Source organism: Cimex lectularius, unplaced genomic scaffold, assembly GCF_000648675.2.
Source record: "Cimex lectularius strain Harlan isolate CLEC.00 unplaced genomic scaffold, Clec_2.1 scaffold14, whole genome shotgun sequence".
NCBI lineage: Eukaryota > Metazoa > Arthropoda > Insecta > Hemiptera > Cimicidae > Cimex > Cimex lectularius.
The window spans coordinates 1,924,774-1,946,193 of NW_019392637.1; the positions used below are offsets into that span (position 1 = coordinate 1,924,774).

At 34.8% G+C, this 21,420-nt stretch overlaps 2 protein-coding genes across 4 annotated transcripts; both read left to right on the forward strand.

Moving 5' to 3' along the window:
* Positions 1-567: 567 nt before the first annotated feature.
* LOC106673275 (Y-box factor homolog) lies at positions 568-18,178 on the forward strand. Of its 3 annotated transcripts, none has more exons than XM_024227323.1 (8): positions 568-823; positions 3,751-3,814; positions 12,560-12,593; positions 12,837-13,178; positions 13,300-13,464; positions 13,910-14,053; positions 16,836-16,880; positions 17,644-18,076. In XM_024227323.1, the coding sequence occupies exons 1-8, from the start codon at positions 724-726 to the stop codon at positions 17,689-17,691; spliced, it is 942 nt and encodes a 313-aa protein (XP_024083091.1). In that variant the 5' UTR covers positions 568-723; the 3' UTR covers positions 17,692-18,076. The 3 variants fall into 3 exon arrangements, with proteins under 3 accessions (XP_024083091.1, XP_014260839.1, XP_014260838.1); XM_014405352.2 differs by having other exon boundaries at positions 569-823; positions 16,833-16,880; XM_014405353.2 differs by lacking the exon at positions 16,836-16,880 and having other exon boundaries at positions 17,644-18,178.
* A 498-nt stretch (positions 18,179-18,676) lies between these two features.
* On the forward strand, positions 18,677-21,417 carry LOC106673282 (ATP synthase-coupling factor 6, mitochondrial-like). Its single transcript, XM_014405362.2, has 5 exons — positions 18,677-19,994; positions 20,066-20,190; positions 20,388-20,508; positions 20,562-20,695; positions 21,253-21,417. The coding sequence occupies exons 3-5, from the start codon at positions 20,396-20,398 to the stop codon at positions 21,297-21,299; spliced, it is 294 nt and encodes a 97-aa protein (XP_014260848.1). The 5' UTR covers positions 18,677-19,994; positions 20,066-20,190; positions 20,388-20,395; the 3' UTR covers positions 21,300-21,417.
* The last annotated feature ends 3 nt before the right edge of the window (positions 21,418-21,420 follow it).

The window sequence follows — 21,420 nt, forward strand, 5'->3', positions numbered from 1 at the left end:
TTGTTAAAAGTTTGAATTATATTCGTTGTTTGAGACCTATTTAACAAATAATATTTAATGAAATTATAAAATATTGTTTTTTTGTACTTTTAACCTTTTTTTAAATTGTTTTTATTATAAATTGGTTAGTTTATGGTCGATTTTTTTTTTTTAAATTTCGATAAAGTTTTCATAGATGCCGCCTAAAAGTACAATGGCGACAGTAATTTTTTTCGTTTTTATTTGCATTTATATAGCCTGTTTTTTCCTAGTAAATTTAATTTTTATGCGTTGTCATATTGTGTGTGTGTTTATATTTTTTAAGTTTTTTTATATCTGTTAAAGAGTAGAGGTTTTGTTGGTGTGGTTTATTTTTGAAAATCGTGCGTCGAATTTTCATAACTCCCGCCCTTACAATCCGCGTTCGCTGCGTCCTCTATTTCTGTAGTTGCAAGTCGTTATTTATACTTCTCCTGTTGTATTTTTTGTAATAAATAAATATTTTCTAGTTTGAAGGAACGGTTTTAAAAGTCGATTTTTCTGTTGGTTTTTTTATATTTAGTTTCGTGTTTTTTTTCTTTTTTATAGTACGACGCACTGATCGTTAGCGGTGGGGCTGTTGAGGGCGTCCCCGGCAGCCGGCGATCAGCAGAAGTGCGTGAGAATCAGAGGGGAGAACATCTAAATAACGAGGAGCAGCACACCACCTCAGCTTGAGGCCTTTCCCGTTTTTCATTTACCATCATGGTGGTCGTCAACATCCAGAGCGAGGAAAATTCGGGAGGCCAGACCGACAAGACACCAGCCGCCGCCGAGAACAAGGGCCAGGTCAAGCCGTTCATGGGTGAGTGTCGCCATTCCGCCATCGCCCCGGCCCCCGTCCCCATACACGGATTTCCCACCAAAAAAATTGCGGATCCCCTTTTCCCTCCATTTATACATTTTCCCTTTCTCCCTTTTCTGTTTTTCTTTTTTTTTTCATTTTATAAAAAAAAAGAACCAATAATTTTATTTTGACTTTTTCGCCAGTTCGTCTTTAAGTTTTTTTTTTCGTAAACCTCGCGTCCCCCGCTCGGCAGGCCGTTCTCAACACGCCCGATTTTGTCTTCCCCACATCGATCCAACCGTGTAGTTTTTTCTTCCTCCCCTCAGTCCTTTTTTAAAATCACCTTTAATATAACAAAACGGTTGGAAAAAAATCTTAAAATCCTGATAGGTTTACCTACCTTGAAACACTGACAAAAAAAAAAAAAAAAAAAAAAGCTTTCTTTTCAAACAATGAAACACCGGCATTGTTCAATAATCAATAGCATTTTTCCAAAGTCAATGTGATTAAGATCAATTCGCAACTATTAGATCGAACTTCACACAGAGCAAAACACCATCTGACCACGTTAACACCATACAATCATATCAGCCATGATTGTTCTCTTCTTTTTTCATCTATGATGGTTTTTCTATTATTTTTTAACTTTAAAAAACCTATTAATAGCCATACACTACTTGAAAAAAATTGCATTATACTGTTAATCATGATCATCTCCAAGTCAATGTGATAATCAATTCTATATTATAATTGGCATATCAGTCATTTACTTTTATTTTATTTTCTCTCCTATTAAACTCAGTAAACTACCATAAAAGATTTACATGTACAATTTCAAATAGTAAAAACCGATAATGATCAGTAATCAATCGCGTTTTTTTTTCACAGGTTAATATGATAAAAAAAATCAATTTTTGGTAAACACCAATCTCGTGGGCGATGACGATCATGTAACCCTTGCCATTTTTTCAATTTAAATCAATTTATTGACAAAAAAATTCAAATTGTAAAAACCTATAATGATCAATAATCAATCGGGTTTTTTTTTTCACAGGTCAATAAGATAAAAAAAATCAATATTTGATAAGCGCCAATCTCATGGACAATGCAATTTTTTCAAGTTGAACCAATCAGTTTATTGACAAAAATTAACGGACAAAAAATTTAAAGGGTAAAAACCGATAATGATCAATAATCAGTCACATTTTTCACAGGTCAATATGATTAAAAACAAAATCAATTTTTGATGAACATTCATCTCTTTGGCGATAACGATCATGTCATCGATGATATTTTCTCAAGTTAAATAAATCAATTTATTGACAAAAATTGACGATGACAAAAAATTAAAGGATAAAAACTGATAATGATGAATAATCAAGCACATTTTTTTCACAATTTAAAGTGATAAAAAAGTCAATTGTCGATTAATCACCAATGCCTTGGACGATTGTGATAATTTACCATTTAAAACACTAAATATGTAGTGGTAATGATCAATAATCGAGCTCATTTTTTTCTCAGGTTAATATAAAAAATCTAATTTTTGATAAACACTCATCACATGGACGGTAACGATCATGTCACCTGTGATATTTTTTTCAAGTTGAACAAATCAATTTATTGACAAAAAGATTCAAAGGGTAAAAACCGCTGACGATAAATAACAATAATATTTTTTCCAATTTAATGTGATAAAAAAATCAATTGTTGATTAATCACCAATGCCTTGGACAAAAATGATCATTTCAGCCATGATATTTTTCAAGTTGATCAAAATCATTTGATTAAATATGTCCTACATTGACAAAAAAATTAACATTTAAAACAGTAAACAGCGATAATTATCAATAATCAATCGCAGTTTTTTCACAGGTCAATATGTTAAAAAATCAATTGTTGATAAACACCCGTCTTATGGATGTAATGATCATGTCACCATGCTATTTCCTGCCAGCTTTGACAAATTAATTTATTTATTTACTATGCCCTACAATAAGTCAGAAAAAAGGCTTTGACAATAATTAACGTGCAATGAATGCTTTATTCATAATCAATGGCATCTCTTTCAAGTGAACGTGAAAAAATATATTGTTGATTACTATGAGCTTCAGACAGCCAGTTCATGTAATGCTATGATATTTTTCTATAATTGCCACATGATTTTGTCAATGGTCAGTTTATGATCATCGTGTTGATTTATAGTCACAGTTTCTGTTTTTAAGATTGTAATTAGCCCACTAGGACGGATTTCATTATCAGTTGTACGAACATGATCTTGTTAGTTATGGTTATGGTATCATTTGACGTCGGTTAACCGGTCCATTTTAAATCCTTTGAGTTAATTTGGCATAGTTCGACTTTCCTTGTGTCTCGAATCGTGCAGAATCGTTTCCTTCTATTTTGTTTTTATTATTATCCTTATTGTCCTTTCCAAAATTTATCAACAGTTGGTTCTTTGACTGGGGGGGGGGGTTAATAACACATTAGCACTAAATTCAGATAAGACAAGAATTCGGCATGCAATTCGTAGAAGTCGTTATGTAATAATTGTCCAACTTAAAAATGCAATTGAAAAAAAATGTTATTAGTTATGCTATAAATTTAATTGAAAATGTGCATATTGTTAAGATTATACAGTTTGGCAGGGTTGGGGAATTTACCATCCCCCTCTGCAAATTTGTGCTTCAACCCCGTGTCATTTAAACTACGGCTGAAAATACCAGATATAAATTTTTTTGCAAATTTTAATTATCAGTATTGCGTTTTTTAATTAAATTAGGATAAATGTTGATAAATAATTGTTTCTAACTTCATAAAAAAATAATAAAATGCATCGATACTGGAGACACTGGTTCCGACATTGTTTTCTCCCCTAAGCCCGCCCATAACTTTTATCGATAGCAATTTGTGACGTATTAAATTTTTTTTTTTGTTTATTTCAGCTCTTAAAGTGACGGGAACAGTAAAATGGTTCAACGTAAAGAGCGGATACGGATTTATCAACAGGTGAGTGGGGAAAAATGAAAAATTTGCAAAGATTTTTTTTAAAATCCTTTTTAGCCCACAATGTCGTCGGCCGAGGTTTCGTTTCGGAAGGCGGATTTTATATGTGAATACGTGTGGAAAATGTTTAGGGTTTTTGTTTTTAAAAGCCGGTATCAAAAGAAATCAATTTGCAGTTTTTTTTAGTTTTCTTAATTTATTTTTGTCTTTCGCGTTGCCAGAGCGAGACCCGCTTTACGTCGGACAGCCAAGCGGGGTTGGTTGCCGTCTAGGAAGTCCATTGTCGGGGGCCGTGCCAGAAAAAAAAGGTCTAGATTATTTTTATACCCGGCAATCCGTCTGGGAAAGGATCTAGGTGGTGTGAAACAAGCGAAGACTCGCGGACCCCCTCACCCAGTTGAAACTCCAAAGTCCCGATTTAAAATCGCCGTAAATTTTTCCCTGGAACATAACTTGTTTATTTCCAGGTTGGTTTTGATTATTTCCCACCTTCTTTCCAATTTTTAACATTAACAATTTAATTTAAGTATTTTTCAATCAGAATTTTGTTGGATAGACTAGCGAAACATGTTGGAAGTAGACAATGGCACCCGTTTCGATTCGAACGATTGTTTTTTTCTTTGCGTGATAATCACCCTGGTACTTTAAAAAATATTCTCCCTCCTCCTTATTTGAAAAAAAAATTCTCTCCTAATTTTTGATTTCTTCCCGTTTTAAATCGGAATCTCCCCTGGCAGGAAGCCGATGGCAGGAGGGTTGGGTCTATTTCGGGAGGCATGGCCCTAGCCAAGTTCGCCTGCGAATTCTTACTAAAAAAAGAAAAACAAAAGAGATCATTACCCTTTTTAATTAAAAAAAAAAGACGTAAATTAAAAATGTTTTTTCCCCCCAAATTAAGGGTTTAAAAGTAAACGGGAAGTTTTTTTTTAAGTGGTGGGTATTTTTGTGAATGTTTGTGAGGGGGGGGGGCAAAAAACAAAAATAAAAACCATTATCTTTGGATTAAAATTAACATTCCAGCAGATTCTTTTCAACTTTTAGATTTGAAAACCTCTTATAATAATAGATGAAAATATTGACAATTCCATATCGCAGATAATTATCCATTTTCCCCCTGTTTTGTAGTCGAAGAAATGTTTTACAAGGAAATCGTTTACGGGACGTGTACGGGTCAAAAATTCTGCACGGTGGTAAAAAAAAACACCACAAAAACCGCGATTAGATCCGAATATCATCTCGGAGATTAAAATCTGTCGTTTTGCACTTTTCTCGTACTATTTTTTTAAACTGTTTTTTAATTGTCTTTCCGACTTCTTTATTTAAAGCAATTTTGAGAACTACACACTTCCCCATACGATGGAAACTTTCTTACGTTAAAATGATCCCAAAGCCTCATAAAAATGTAAGCTCCCTATTATCATCCTATCGTCATATTAGTTTGTTACCGTTCCTTCTAAATTAATTTACAAAAGGATTATCATAATTGCTACTTCATACATCTTATCAGACCATCAATTTGGCCATCATTCCGTTACTCATCAACTTCACAAAGTTACAAGATTTTTTTATTTGATGTTTCGAGCGGAAACCGTACTGGAATGTTTCCAGAAGTTTCTTAGGCCTTATACAAAGTACGACATCAGGGATTATTATATAAAAATTATTTTTACCCCAGGCCTATTGTCTGTCTACGTTCATATCTTAAAGAGTGATTTTTCGCAGTAAACCACGGTACGGAGACATCTGAGATGGAAGAAATGCTCGAAGGTGTGCCACAAGGGTCAATACTCGCTCCGCTGTTGTACGCAATTTTTCCGTTATGCCCACAAATGAGAATGCCACATAAGCAATATTAACAAGTCTCTATAGTAGCTTCACTTATGCTACAAAATCACATACGAAAAATTGAAAAACTGATCCTAACGTTAAATTATTCTATGAAAACCACTCTAAACTGCCTACAACATTTATATATCGGGCCACTAAATATTTTACACAATCAAATATAGATCCAGATCAAACCCGAAAAATAACCCAGCCCCAACCCCTCCCTGACTACTTCCAGAAGTTTAATTTGATTTTTCTCTTACAAATATGAAAAAAGAGGAAACAAACCCTACAGAGTTCAGACAAAGATCCCTTGAATTAACAAATGTAACAATGATGCTTTAATCATATACACTGATGGTTCCGAAAAATCACATATGTTCTTATGTAATTGAGGGGTCACCCTTCTATTTTTCTTTTACACTCACTTTTCAGTTCGTATAATGCAGAAATATTTGCCATTTTAAATGTTTTAGATGATCCCTCTATCTGTCACCATAAAATAATTATATTTTCTGTTTCTTATAGTACATTTCAAGCAATACAGAACCCATACTCCAAAAATCCAATAATTCGGAACATTTGGCAAAACTTAAAAAAAAATCTCTGAACGGCTCTTCCGTTTCCTTCATTTGGATTCCAACTCATGTCGGGATTAAGTGAAATGAGCTGGCTGACAGCGCACCAAAAGCTGCACAGAACAATTCCATCATCTTAGTTTTAATAAATACTGAAGGTATATAGTCTGCTTTCATACTTAAATTAATTGAAAATTGGGGAAAATGGGTGTAAACAAACTCCTTCCAACAAATTAACAAACATAAAAGAGATTGTTATACGTTGGGAAACATCCTTCCAAACTTCCAGGCGTGATGAGGTCGTACTATGTCGATTATTTATAGGACACACGAATAGGAACCACAAGCACCTCATGGAAATATCTATACCAACATGCCTTTGTGGTGATAAATGTATTACACATACTTGCGCCCTCTCCCTTTTGTCTGAGATGGGCTCATTACCCCAAAACCCTCTGGATCATAAAGAAAATGTTAGGGAATTATCAGAAAAAATTGATCAGGTCTTCGAAAGTCTAATGAGAAATCTCTATAACCTTATATAAATTTCCATAATTTCCAATAAACCATTGGTATACAAAGGACTATAAACAAAAAACAAATTTAAAAAAATTGAAAAATGGAGCAATCGTTGGAAAATAAAGTTTAACACCTCAAAGTCACAACATATCACTTCTATATTCTTTAGTGAGATATACATTGATTCCTTAAAATAATTCCTCAATCAGATAAAATTAACTATACTGACAGGCAAAAAATTCCGCCCATTTGTAACATAACTTGATTTGTACATGTTTTTATATATTAATCAAAGTTTTGCGTTTTTTACGTTTAATAATTGAGCCTTTGTCCAAAAAAGCATAAAAAATGTAAATTCCTAAGGAAAATTTAAAAAATGACGGACAAATAAAATTTGTTTTAATTAGATTTTTAATTGGAATTTAAATATCGCGTATTTCCTCCTCTTGCTTTAATCACATCTCGAAGAAGCCTCGGCATTTTCTACCAGTCTGGAAATGTCTCTTTGCCGGAGGTGAGCCCATTCTTCACGAAGAGTCCTTTCAAGATCGTGGAGTGTATCAAGACGTGCTCTTGTTCGTCTTTTGAAGTTATTCCATAAACGTTCGACGGGGTTCTAGTCTGGAGAACGGGCTGGCCAGGCTAAGACCCCGACGTTATGCTATTGAAGGTTTGTACTATGCGAGCAAACGTGATTACAATAGGATTGTCGGCATGATGTTCCAAATTTTCATCCACATAACGAGTGGCCCTCCACGAACAACAACCAACTCTGTGAGACTCTCCATTGAGATCATAGCCCACACCATCACTGAGCTACGTTGAAAAGGTTGGCTCTGGGAAAATCACAGGCTTCGTACCTTTCATTGCACCTTCTCCACACTCTTTCCACGCCCATCGAGATAGTAGAGCAAATCTGCACTCAACTGTAAAAAGACCAATCGTCCAAAGACCAATGGCTGTGTTCTCGAGCAAATGCGAGCCTTGCAATTCTGTGTGTTCTGGTCAATTCTGATCCTCTTACTGGGCGAAAAGCCATCAGTCCATACTGATTTAATCTTCGAGCATTGCGTTCAGAAATTTGGACACCTCAAACTTCCTGGAGCTGATGAATCGCTTGAACAACAAGGTGCCTGTTTCGCAAAATTCTCAAAGTAAAAAAACTCATCTTGTGGTTGTTACCTTGTCTAGAACCTAAGTGTTGTTACGTTGTTAAGTGCAGAGGTTCGTAGGGAACTACGATAGCAATAGCCGCATACCCGATGGAACATCCATCATCAATAGGTGCCATACCACGCCCAACATCCTCAGCACTAAGTGCCATTTTTATGTTTAAAAATTGGAATTATGAAAACAAAGATGCAAATTAAATTTTAGTTTATTGCTTCAGAATTCAAACCAGACTGAATAAACATTTTAAATTCCTTAAAAAGTAAACAAATCCTTCATACTTGTTTTGGATTAAGGATTAAGAGTATTTACTTCTAATTGATATTCCCAAAACCCCATTTAAAATAGCGTAAACAAATGTTTATAGGTAAAAACAATGAGACAAATTAAGGGTAGAATTTTCTTTTAACGAAAAAATGAAAAAAAAAATCAATTGGGCGGAATTGCCCTATCATGTAATTAAAACATACATTTGATAGAAGGCTAACTTGAAATCTACACACACGTTAAACAAAAAAAAAAAAAAAAACCCCAACGAACGATTTAAAATGTTTTACTACGTACTTAACCTACAATAAAAATTACCGTTAAAATCAAAACTTTGGACATACACTTATCCAAACCTATTTGGATGTATGCGTGTCGAAGTTTATGGATCGGCCGAATATTCCAATATTGAAAGTCACAAAGTTTTTTAAGACTAATTGTTTCTGCCCCTTTTTTGGTCTATAAAATAATAAATAAAACACTTAAAGGAGATCTTGACATGCCGGTAGTTGTTTCATCATCGAAACATATAAGTTTTCATAGTAAATTACAAAATTATCAATCAATTACCACGTAAGCGACTGCAAAGGATATGGATCATTTTATTAATCCAGACCAGTTGCCGGTAGTAGCTTTCTCTATAACGCCCGTAATGCCACAATCATAAATTACTTTACAGTTGTAGTTAAAAAATAAACTGTCTCTTGCCCGTTGTGTGTTGGACAAAGGGGGTTGGTTCATCCCCCCGACACCATCCCCACTAAAGCCCACGTCTAGACCTCGTCCTGGAAAATCGATATTTTCCTATTTCGAAGAAAACTTAGAAAATACGACCTTTTAATATTGACGCGCAGACTTGGCAGAAGTCGGCAAAAGAAAAGTCGGACTTATATATTGTCGTTGTTGTTGCTATAAAGAGTATTACAAAAATAAAACACGCCCACGCTTAATTAAAATACACCCTAGGTTAAAACAACGTACAGACAAAACGGATATGTTAGGGCCACTGGTCGTAAGCAAGAAAATTACAGATGAAAAAAAGAATAAGTAAAAATAAGAAAAGGAAGTTAAAATTAAATTATAATTTACTTGTATGCGGGGTGACAAGCACATACTCTTTCCAGACTACCCTTAAACCCTGTTGAAGCCCAAAACCCGCCCTAAATCTAGTAGCCAGATAAAGTTCGTGATTTGGAATTCAAAATAAAGTTCATTGGTTCAGGCCCCTAACCTTGCTGGGTGTCTGAAACTGGATAGATGTAGTTGACTCGCCCGGTGAACTTAGGCCTCTTTCAGACAAGGCGGTTGGGTTGATTCAAATAAGTTGTACGGATGACTGCCAACTGGTTAGTTTACTGCCGTGTGAAGACTTACTTTGCTGGTTTCACACCAGCAACTCTGGAGTCTCTTTCCAACGGAAGGTCAGTACAATATTAGAACTCGGGGAAGCAGGAGCACTTCTTGCAAAAAGAGAAGCAAAAAAAGAGGAAACCCAGTAAAGAAAAGTGTGGGTTTATCCGTTGTTATAAAATTGGGAAACGGGCGCATTCTCTCAAATACTGTTGTGCTACGTCCCTCCATGCTTTCTTTTAATTTTGTCCCCACACCTCATTTCCCGTTTCGCGGGACTAATACGAATTTCTTCAATGAACTGCTTCACAATGAAACTTGGAATTGCAATGCTTTCCATGGTGAACTCAGTTGTCTCAACTAGGCGACTGGTGTGAAGGACGAATGCCGAATCTTTTGTGTTGAGTCAACCAGAGGGGATGAGAATGTTAGTGGCACTTGTACCAGCCTGAGCGGACGAGTTGACTGCATGTGAAAGGGTTGGGGCGATTCACGATCATTTTGCTTACCTGGTTACTCTACTTGACACCCTTCAACTAGTTAAATCAACTGAATGAGGCCTTCTCATCTCCAGGACACTCGGCCGAAATAAAATAATAACGAAAATAGTAACTTCTACCAAACTCATAAAACACGGTAAACAATTTGAACTTAAATATTGGGAGCATAACAACAGTAAAATGTTCGGATGCAGTGAAATGGACAAAGTGCCCCATCTTACCTTTGACCTATTCCCACGCATCAAAAAACTATGATTTTTGTGATTCGGAAGAGAAGTGTTCCCAATTATTGGTTCAGCTTGATCGAAGAACCCTGAATTGTAGACGGTTATGTTGGGCTAATCCGTTCTTAACCAACAGAAATAACGTGACGTTCTTTCGTTAACACATCTATATTAATTAGAAATTGTCTATTATCGAAAAATAATTACTATTTATCGATGATCACATCAAGTTGACATACATACAGTACTGTTCCCGAATAAGTGGATGCTTTGTGTTTGGTTACTTCACAAATATTTATGCACTTAGAAGCAAACAAGGCAACGACAATTAGTTGAGCTAGTCAAGCACCTAAGTTGCTCGGTGAATAACTAAGTACCCTTCCCCACTAGTTGGGATTCGGCGAACCTTTCTTTGGCTTTTGGCATATACTGTATGTCTGGAGCCACCTGAAAGGCATGGTTCAGATCATCACCATGAGAGATGATCGTTTTATTGTTTCAAATTCACTGTAAGTCATAGACTTTCAAAAGCTGGATTAGGTGCGAAAAGACCTGCCGCTGGTCCAGAACTTCTGATAAGGCACCAAACAGCTCGATTAAGTTTTGCAAGGAATCAATTGGCTGAGCAAAATGGGACTAAGATGTTGTTTTTGGATGAATCAAGGTTTTGTTGAGTGAGGTCTTCTGACAGCCGATAGGGCTTGGAGAAGAACTGGAGAATGATATATCTCGATATATTGAAAAATAAATAGCAGTAATAGAAATATATACTTTCGATCTGTTTCCACGCATAGAAAACCTCATCCAATTTTTGTAATTTGGAAGAGAAGCTTCCAAATTTTTGGTCTAAATCGAGGATCTCCAAGACTGTAATGTTGGGCCAACAGAAATAATGCTATGTTGTTCTCATTAATTCATGGGGCTGTAAGGACAGTAACTGATTTTCTTTATTTTTAATCTAAAGAATATAAAAGGTTTAATAACAACTAGAAAGGTAAACAACTAGTTATTACTGCTGTGTTTACGTTTTCAGTCAAATATTGATCTTTATACCCAGTTATTATGGAAAATAAGAAAATACAAATACAAGTGTCGGCATTCATCACTGTAAGGTAAAGGTCCCCGGTTTGAATCAAGTGAACAATTTTTGTTTTACAAAGACACCGACACTCCTAGTGATTAGATTATAGATTATAAGGCCAAATCTTCACATACATGTATTTATGCACATACACATGGGTGCAGAGCTAAGCCTATCTCTTCTAGCTCACCGGCAATTCCGGTCAATAAATTACCGAAAGACAACAAGAATCACCACCACAGGAATCAGACGTCAATCATATCCTCTTCCAGGCTTGGTTTGTCTCTGGGAGCAATCAACAGCTAGGTCATTTTGGCCCCATCACAATCAGTCCATAAAAGCAAATCCATTCATTTTCACTCACTCTTAAATAAATTTTTTCTTATTTACATTTCATTGAATATTGAGTACTTCATCGACCCTCTCAAATTACACATTGTCACCAATAAATACACTAGGAGGCACAAAATATCATTACTATATACAATTTAATGACCCTTTTCCTCCGGGGAAAAATCGGGGTATCCGGATACTCGCACAATTCTCATTCCATGTGGCATTCCTACACACTGTCAGTGGCACCCTTTAATTAAGTGGAACACTTCAAGCCAATTGTCTCAATGTGCTGGACACATACGTGGGCTTTGGCCCAAAAATGTGTCTGAGGGTGCAGGCTAGATAGGGAGAGTCACTATGTCTTGAATCACCCTAAGGCCATTCTAATTCTGCCACGTAAACTTGAATGAGGCAGGAGCGATCGTGAAATGGATGCACCCTCGCAAAACACGGCACTGCTAGACTTCAGGATAAGTTCACACAGAGCTCGACCATCGAATCGACAACTGTGCAAAATATTCAAAGTTTGGAATGATGTCCAATTGACCAAAACTGCTCTGTGTCAACTTTGCCTTATAGACCAAGGTGAGCAGAAAACCGGCATACTTAGATCTAAGTTGCAAGCGCTTAGCTCAGTAGAGGTAAGTGAAATAGATAACTTGGTCACAAGAATGTCCCGGATGAGTACGGCCAGAAGGATCCAGAGCACAGTCAGCCAGTTGCCCAGCTTGAATACCCTTCCCCGTGTCATACTTTTAGTAGGGTGTGATGCGAAATTATGCTACATACGACACATTATTTCTCAATTTTTAAAGCTTTCATGTTTAATTAATTATTGATCTTACAATATACATAGTAGGATTTACACATTTCATTTTTTTCTTCTTTTGTTGCAGGAATGACACTGGAGATGACGTATTTGTCCATCAAGTAAGCAACTTTTTGAAAAACAAAATATTTTTATCCCTAGTGTAAATACAAAAATGAGAAACCAAAGGGTTTAACTACTCAATGGTATGCATACTGGTATTGAATCTTGGTTGTTAAATTGATAAGAAGTCCTTTTTTTAATAATAATAATTATTTTAGTTTTTTATAGTTAAGTCCTGGAGTGGAGGAATGATTATTGTCTTTTTGATCTTATTATTTAATCTTGTGCCTTCCCTATTTCAGTCGGCAATTGCCAAAAACAACCCAAAAAAAGTCGTCCGTTCAGTCGGAGATGGCGAGACAGTCGAGTTTGACGTTGTAGCCGGTGAAAAGGGCAACGAGGCAGCCAATGTGACTGGCCCGGGGGGCGAGGCAGTCAAAGGGAGCCCGTATGCAGCCAACAGGCGTGGCTATCACCGCCAGTGGTACTACCGTAGCCCACGCACCAGGCCGGTTCGCAGCCAGAAGGACGGTGACGAAGGCGGCGAAGAAGACGATGCCAACCGCGACAACAAGCAGCGCAAGTTCAGGAACAAACGGTTCCTCAGCGGCGGTGCCGGCTACTATCGTGGACGCCCAGGAGTTGTAAGTCAAATTTTTTTTTCTTTTTTAATAATTATTTTAGCTGAAGTGTGTACTGTTTTTATATCGACCTGCACAGTGCCACAATTTCAATAATTGATTTTTTGTAAAATTAAATTTTCAGAACGACAAAAATGGTGAGAAAGGAGAGGCCGGCGGTGATGAGGTCGGTGCTGAAGGAGGTGCAGGGGGTGGTGGCAGCGGAGGTCGCGGTCGCGGCGGCCGGGGTCGTAGATCAAGATACCCCGGCTTTCGCGGAGGGAGAGGAGGGGGCAAGAACAACGCCCAGGTACGTAGTAAAGCCTTCAGTTTATACATTCTGCATCCTCCAGTTCGTTTTAAGCTCATACAATTTGGGGGATTTGTAAAAGAATTAAAAGTTGATTAAAAAAGTGTATTATATATATAAAAATAGGGGTGAAAAAGTGGTGACCTGTTTTCTGCTCATCCAGCAAATTTCTGTGTTATAAAAGGTCATTGATTAAATTGAATTTGGGTCAAGATTTCTATGAACGCAAGCATATTTTTTATCACATCCCTTGTTTCTTAATTATGTATTGATTTTAAGATCTTGCGCCGAGTTTTAATTCCTCCTTTTTCTTTTTAATTATTGATTTTAATCGTGCCATTGACTTTTTTATCTCAACTAAAAACCTTAATTAATTGTTATATATTAATTGGTCAAGCGGACTACGAAATTAGTGAATTTATTGATTTTAATTTTATATAAACAGAGCGACGGAGATCCCAGCAAAGATATTAGTGGTGAAAACAACCAGGAGAGAGGAGAACGCGGTGGAAGGGGTGGACGCGGCCGCGGTAGACCGAGGTACAGGCGGCCCAACAGATCTCTTTCTTCGGCGGACAAACAACCTAAGGTAGGCTCAAATTTGACAAACTTAAGCCATTATTTACTCATGAGCACGGCTTTACGCATGATTCGCCCTGTACAGTTTTGTATAAAAGCTCTCTTTTACTTTTTTCTTTTTGTACAGTGCTCTCTCCCTAATCTGAACTTAGGTATTCCAATCTTTACGGTAATTAGAATGGGGAAAAAATTAAAGATGTCAGAATTTTAAAGGAAACAAATGAAAGATTATTTGGCAGAGGATGTGAATGGGATATATATATTCATTTGTTTCCTTTACAATTCTGACATCTTTAATCTTTAATTAGACATCTTTAATTAGAGAGAGAGAGAGAGAGTGAGAGAGAGAGAGAGAGAGAGGAGAGAGAGATATGTATGATGGATACTAGAAAGTGGTGCTTGTGCTACAGGCTTATTGTTTAATTGATTGATTTTATTAACTGATATTTACCCATTTTTTTGTAATAACTAGAAGCAAATTTTTTACTAAAACATGCTTAATTTTGGTACTGATAGTAGTTGCGTATGTCGAATATGTAGCAATCAGTTTAATGATTATTCTTGATATCTGATAATACTGAAGGTACCGTAAGAAGAGCTTAGTTAACTTCAGCATTAAAATTAGTGCCTGGTATCGCTTATGACACAGTTCGATCCATATTGTTGTTGCCCTGCAGATAGCAACTGACAGATAACCAGATTGATAACGGGGATCATAGTCAGCAAATTGACTAATGCGCCAAACTGTATACTGGTGGTTCGATTATTGGCCACAGCAGCTTCATTTCATCAAATTTTACTTTGCGGTCAGCTTCAATGCTCGAGTCGGGAATTGAACATTATGGTTTTGGTTCTGTTCCTTGATTTTTTTTTCAGAATTGGCTCCTCCTTTTTTAAGCTCGTTCGATTGCCATTTTAACCTCTTAAGCCCCTGAGATTTTCTTGGGTTTGAGGTGCAGTTTTTCCATTTTTTTTCCATTTGAAGAATTGTTTAATTTTATTATGGATTATTTATTTTATTTTTAATTTGAAAACCCAATTTTATGTACAATTTTTTTATTTATTTATATATTAATTTTTTGTTTTATTTTAAGTTGTGAGCCTGTAAAAGATGGGGAAAACGTACCCGATTTGGTTGTAATTAAAACTTAGTGTTTTTTCTCCTTTAAACAAAAAACAAAAAAAGTAATTTAAAATAAATTTTTAAAAAACCACAAAAAAAAGGAATTCACTAATCATTTTTATTGACGATAGAAAATAAAAAATAAGAGCAAAGAAGTGAGTGGATATAAAACATTAAAAAAATACAAAAAATAATTAAGTAAATAATACAAACAATTTGTATGAATGGTTGTAAAATGTAGATTTTTTGAATGGTTTTGTTACCACAGAAATGCAGATGTACGTACAAAAATATTAACAATTTTGATCTCAGATGTTTTATTATTAAAGGAAAAGCAAAAAAAAGTTAAATAAATAAAATGTTTGTTAAAAAAATAACATTAAAAAGAAAATAAAAACAACCAGGATCAAAGACGCACTGCAGTCATCGCATACGGCTTATACGGACGAAGGGATGAGTCAGCAATTTTTTTTTTAAATTATTATGGTTGGGAATATGGTAAGAAACACCCAAAAGCACTTGCTTTTGTCTGTTTTCTCTCCGGCCCTATTTGTTTAATTTTTGACAGCTCTGAACCGCGGACGCCTTAGGTGATATTTGGGTAAACAAAAAAAAAATATATAAACAGCAAATATTTATTTTAAAACAAATAAATAAAAACACCAGGCCGCAGGCCAATTTTTTTAAACAAAATCGCGGTTTTTATTATTGCAAACTGAAAAACAATGAGGGAAAAAAATAATTGGAACACGAAGAAAAAATCAAAAGAACGGGGAAAAAAGTTTTTTTTTCAACTCCTTGTGAAGCAGTCGCTAAATACACTTCAATATATTTAAAAAAATGTATGTAAAACCAGATTGATAACGGGGATCATAGTCAGCAAATTGACTAATGCGCCAAACTGTGTACTGGTGGTTCGATTATTGGCCAACAGCAGCTTCATTTCATCAAATTGTACTTTGCGGTCAGCTTCAATGCTCGAGTCGGGAATTGAACATTATGGTTTTGGTTCTGTTCCTTGATTTTTTTTCAGAATTGGCTCCTCCTTTTTTAGGCTCGTTCGATTGCCATTTTAACCTCTTAAGCCCCTGAGATTTTCTTGGGTTTGAGGTGCAGTTTTTCAATATCCACCTCCTCCATTTGAATGGTTTCATCGTCTGGTTTAGTAGTTTCCTGAAAACCTCCCACATCTGCAGGAGGCGATGCGAGGTGATTGACCTCCAATTCTCGGTTTATGTGGGTTAAAGAGGCTTCGAAGGCCTCTTAAACTCCCAAGTTAGTTTTGGGGTCTTCCTTTGCAGGTTCCCCTGGTGTTTTTTTTTTCTTCTTCTTTTGGTTTATGTATGTGTTTCCAGCTTATTTAAGTTCAAGTGCTTCTTATAAAAGTCTTGCATAAAAAAAGAAGTGAAAAATGAATGAGAGAGCAAGAGAGAGAGATTTAGAGAAAGCGAGTGAGCAAGAGATAAGAGAGTGAGTGAGTAACAGTGAGAGAGGGGGGAAGAGTCGTAGAAAAGGCAAAGACCAGCTTAGATTATACATCTTTTTGAGAATTCCTTTTGTTACCTCAATTCCTCATTTCACTGAGTGCACTGTACTGATTTTTCTCTGTTTTTTTTCCTATCTCTTCATTTTGTGTTTTTTTCTTTTCTTTTTCTATGTATTAAAGCAGTCCGATGATGCTGCGAAGCCAGAAGCAAAAGCCGAGCCGGCGAAAGTAAGTAGTTTTTTGAATTTCGAAGTCAATGTGCCAAAGGGGCAATTTTTCTGTTGAATAATAAAAAAAATTTTGGCCTGACTAACCAATCCGGTTTTTTCTTCTTTTTTGTTTCGAATTATATTTTAATAAACTAATCTATCAAAAGGTGTGGATTTAATTATTTTAATTTAAGAACAAATAACAGTATTTATTGGGTCGGCTTATTTTGTTTCATAATATTTGTGCGCTTGAACGTGCAAAATGTCACTTTTTTCTTGTGTGTGTGTGTGTGTGTATATATATATACACATATATATATATGTGTGTGTGTGTGTGTGTGTGTGTGTGTGTGTGTGTGTGTATATATATATATATATATATATATAAACACATTAAAATGTCCAACATGGTATGGAACTGCAAGTTGGCAGATGTTGGATGTCACACGGTGCAGTCATGTGGGGTCCAGGCTTTATATTCTAAGACTGTAAAGTTTCGTGTGGATCAATAGAAATATATATTTATTTATTTTTTCTCTGCTCTTAAAGATCCGATTGGCAAACGATGCTGTAACACGTGTCTAATATTTTTCCTCCTAGGGACCACTGGGTAAAAAAAAAGTTTCAGTGAACTCTGTGCACCCATTACTAAGCTTTTTTTCTCCTTGGTGTATAGCATGATATGCATGGCTTTGTTGGTTTTTATTTTGTTTTAATTTTTTTTCAAATTTTTTGATAAGACTTTTTTCCCGTTTGCCCCATTTTTTCTCTTTTTTTTCTAGGAAATAAGCCAAGCAGTGCAGAACACGACCGATGAGAGTGCCGCTTAAGTCATCATCATCTTTAATTATTACAACAGAAATATGTTCATTGTTTTTTCCCCTTTTTTTCTTATCTCTCTATTATGATTTTAAAAAATTTCATTATGAAAACTGCTGAATGAAGTAACTTTATATATATGTTTATATATATATAAAGAAGAAAAAAATATAAGCACGCGAATTCTTTGAAAAAGAATCCCTTTCTCGAGGCTTGTTTTGTTCTTTTTATATATATGTGTGTGATTATTTAAAAATAAAATAATATAACGGGGATTCGAGTTTAAAAGAACGGTGCAAAGCCGAAGATCGCCGCTCTAGGAAGGGACTATCGAAGAATTTAATCTTTACTATTCCCCTTTTACATTTTATTTTATAACTAGTGCATGCCTATCATTTTTATTTTTTAACACATTCAATCGGGTATACATTTTTATTTATTTATTTATTTTTTTTTTATTTCGCGTTGCATCAATAAATAACTTGATTTATTGAAAAATCTCATTTTGTATTTTGTGTGAACGGTTATTTATTTTTTAAAATTGATTTTGGTCATTATTTGATTTTTTTCCTCCAATTCCATTTGAAGAATTGTTTAATTTTATTATGGATTATTTATTTTATTTTTAATTTGAAAACCCAATTTTATGTACAAATTTTTTTATTTATTTATATATTAATTTTTTGTTTTATTTTAAGTTGTGAGCCTGTAAAAGATGGGGAAAACGTACCCGATTTGGTTGTAATTAAAACTTAGTGTTTTTTCTCCTTTAAACAAAAAACAAAAAAAGTAATTTAAAATAAATTTTTAAAAAACCACAAAAAAAAGGAATTCACTAATCATTTTTATTGACGATAGAAAATAAAAAATAAGAGCAAAGAAGTGAGTGGATATAAAACATTAAAAAAATACAAAAAATAATTAAGTAAATAATACAAACAATTTGTATGAATGGTTGTAAAATGTAGATTTTTTGAATGGTTTTGTTACCACAGAAATGCAGATGTACGTACAAAAATATTAACAATTTTGATCTCAGATGTTTTATTATTAAAGGAAAAGCAAAAAAAAGTTAAATAAATAAAATGTTTGTTAAAAAAATAACATTAAAAAGAAAATAAAAACAACCAGGATCAAAGACGCACTGCAGTCATCGCATACGGCTTATACGGACGAAGGGATGAGTCAGCAATTTTTTTTTTAAATTATTATGGTTGGGAATATGGTAAGAAACACCCAAAAGCACTTGCTTTTGTCTGTTTTCTCTCCGGCCCTATTTGTTTAATTTTTGACAGCTCTGAACCGCGGACGCCTTAGGTGATATTTGGGTAAACAAAAAAAAAATATATAAACAGCAAATATTTATTTTAAAACAAATAAATAAAAACACCAGGCCGCAGGCCAATTTTTTTAAACAAAATCGCGGTTTTTATTATTGCAAACTGAAAAACAATGAGGGAAAAAAATAATTGGAACACGAAGAAAAAATCAAAAGAACGGGGAAAAAAGTTTTTTTTTCAACTCCTTGTGAAGCAGTCGCTAAATACACTTCAATATATTTAAAAAAATGTATGTAAAATCGATCTAAAAAAAAACACTCCACGACTGCATAAAACTGAAGTAACTTTAAAACAAAAAAAAAGCAAAAAAAAGATAAAAATTTAAAAAAATTAAAAACAAAAAACCCTTAAAAAAACAAGTCAACGCAATGTACAAAAATACCAAAATTACTAATTTTTCACGTAACATTTGCATTTTGAATAAACAAACCAAAAAAAAAGTAAAAAAAATTCTTGGTTTTTTTTTCTTTTAATAATTACTACTACTACCCTTACTCCATTGCCCTGTCAAGTCCATATCATCTACGGCAGGTAAGTACATGAGGTTCAACACATAATAAATTTAAGGTTTAAAGTTAACAAATTTGGAGGTACGCAGAAGCGTTCAAGTGCAGCAGGTGGCCAAAAGATGTCGAAGTAAGACTCATCGTCGATGAGGTTGATGTAAAATATAAAGTGATTTTTGTTATTTTAGGCATCAATTCCCCCCCTCTCACGATAAAATGAAAGAAATGAACTATATATCAAGCTAGGCTTAATACAAATGTAAAAAAAAATTCAAATTGTCAGTATGCAATAAGATATACTGCTTTTAAGATATCGAGAGAAAAAAAAAAAAAGTCTTAGGGAACACTTAAATAGTTTAGGTGTTTTCTTACGTTGTCAACTGTACGTTCTCACTCTACAAGAAATGTAATAATTTGTAAACGGGCTGGTCTACACCCTAAAAAAATTATCTTTGGGATGAAAAACAGGTTTGTATTATCGAGTAGAAAATTTGTACACAATCAGGTCGGTGAATGAACCATTTAAATATATTTTAAAGTCAATAATTGCAAAAACATTTATTATTGACTACTGCAAGATCAGCATATGGAAGATTTGAGCCATCACTACTCTTATTCAACAAACCTTAATTTTTGAAAGGAAAACTGGAGAATTTAAAATATGGTAAGGCCGTACCACTTATATAAACATAAATAATTAATTTTTACAATTACTTTATCTATTGCTTGAGTTTACAGAAATAAATTGTTAACAAAAGTAATATTTTTAAATAAAGTTAATATGAAAAATCAGCCTTTTGGCTCATTTTCATGTCAAAAATAACACATGTTTTTTCATTATTTGTCAATGGATAAATAAAGTAGAAGAAATGTCGTCCAGTATTGTACGCATTTCGGTTCGGTCTTATTCGAAGGCGGTTGACCCGATACAGCAGCTATTTGTCGACAAGATACGCGAGTATGACCAGAAGCTCAAGGCGAAGTATAGATTCAGACGAGTTAAGATTTATAAATGTTTAAAACGAAAATTTACAGTGGAGGCGCCCTCTTCGATCCGACACCCGAGCTCGAAAGGGAACGGTCGAACCAATACCTGATGCTCAAGAGGCAACTCTTTAAAGATTCAAATCCGGAGAACCTGACCCAATTCCCGGAGTTCAGATTCGAAGGTGAGCTCCGGCAATGATTCGTTAATCTTCATTCTCAATTGATTATCTTTTATGCATCATTATTTTTAAACGATCGATCACATTTTGTATTTATTTATTATCGAGTCATTCGCACTGAACTAGTTCACATTACTCAAATCATTCACACTAAATTCACAATCAGTCATACGGAGAGTTAAGCCCTTTACAATAATTTTTTTAATACTATTCTCAATTAAAAAACCATGGGTTCTGTCGGAATTCGAACCCAGAACTGCTAGTGGCAAATATTTGGACGCCCTAACCACGGTCATGGCAGTCCTGTAACAGTCATTCGCTAACTCAGTCTGATTCACTCACCAACACAGAACTTGTCATTCACACTGAACTCATACAACAGTCATTTATACAGAACTCACACAACTAGTTATTCACACTGAAATCGCATTCATGCTGAAATTGCCCACATTCAGTGCTTAATTCACTCACTCACAAGAAACTCACCTAAGTCAGTAATTCACACTGCACTTACTACCTACCATTAACACAGATCTCTCAATTTTTCCCCCCATTTCCAGACAGGCCTCTTGACGATATCAACATGGAACCAAGTAAAAAGAATTGATTGGACTTTATTTAAAATTAATTGTATGTGTATGGTGTTAAGTAGAAAGGCGAAGGCCTTGGAAGGAAGCAATGAAAGCAACTCAGTTAAAACTGTTATTAAAGTTATTTAAAAAGTTTTA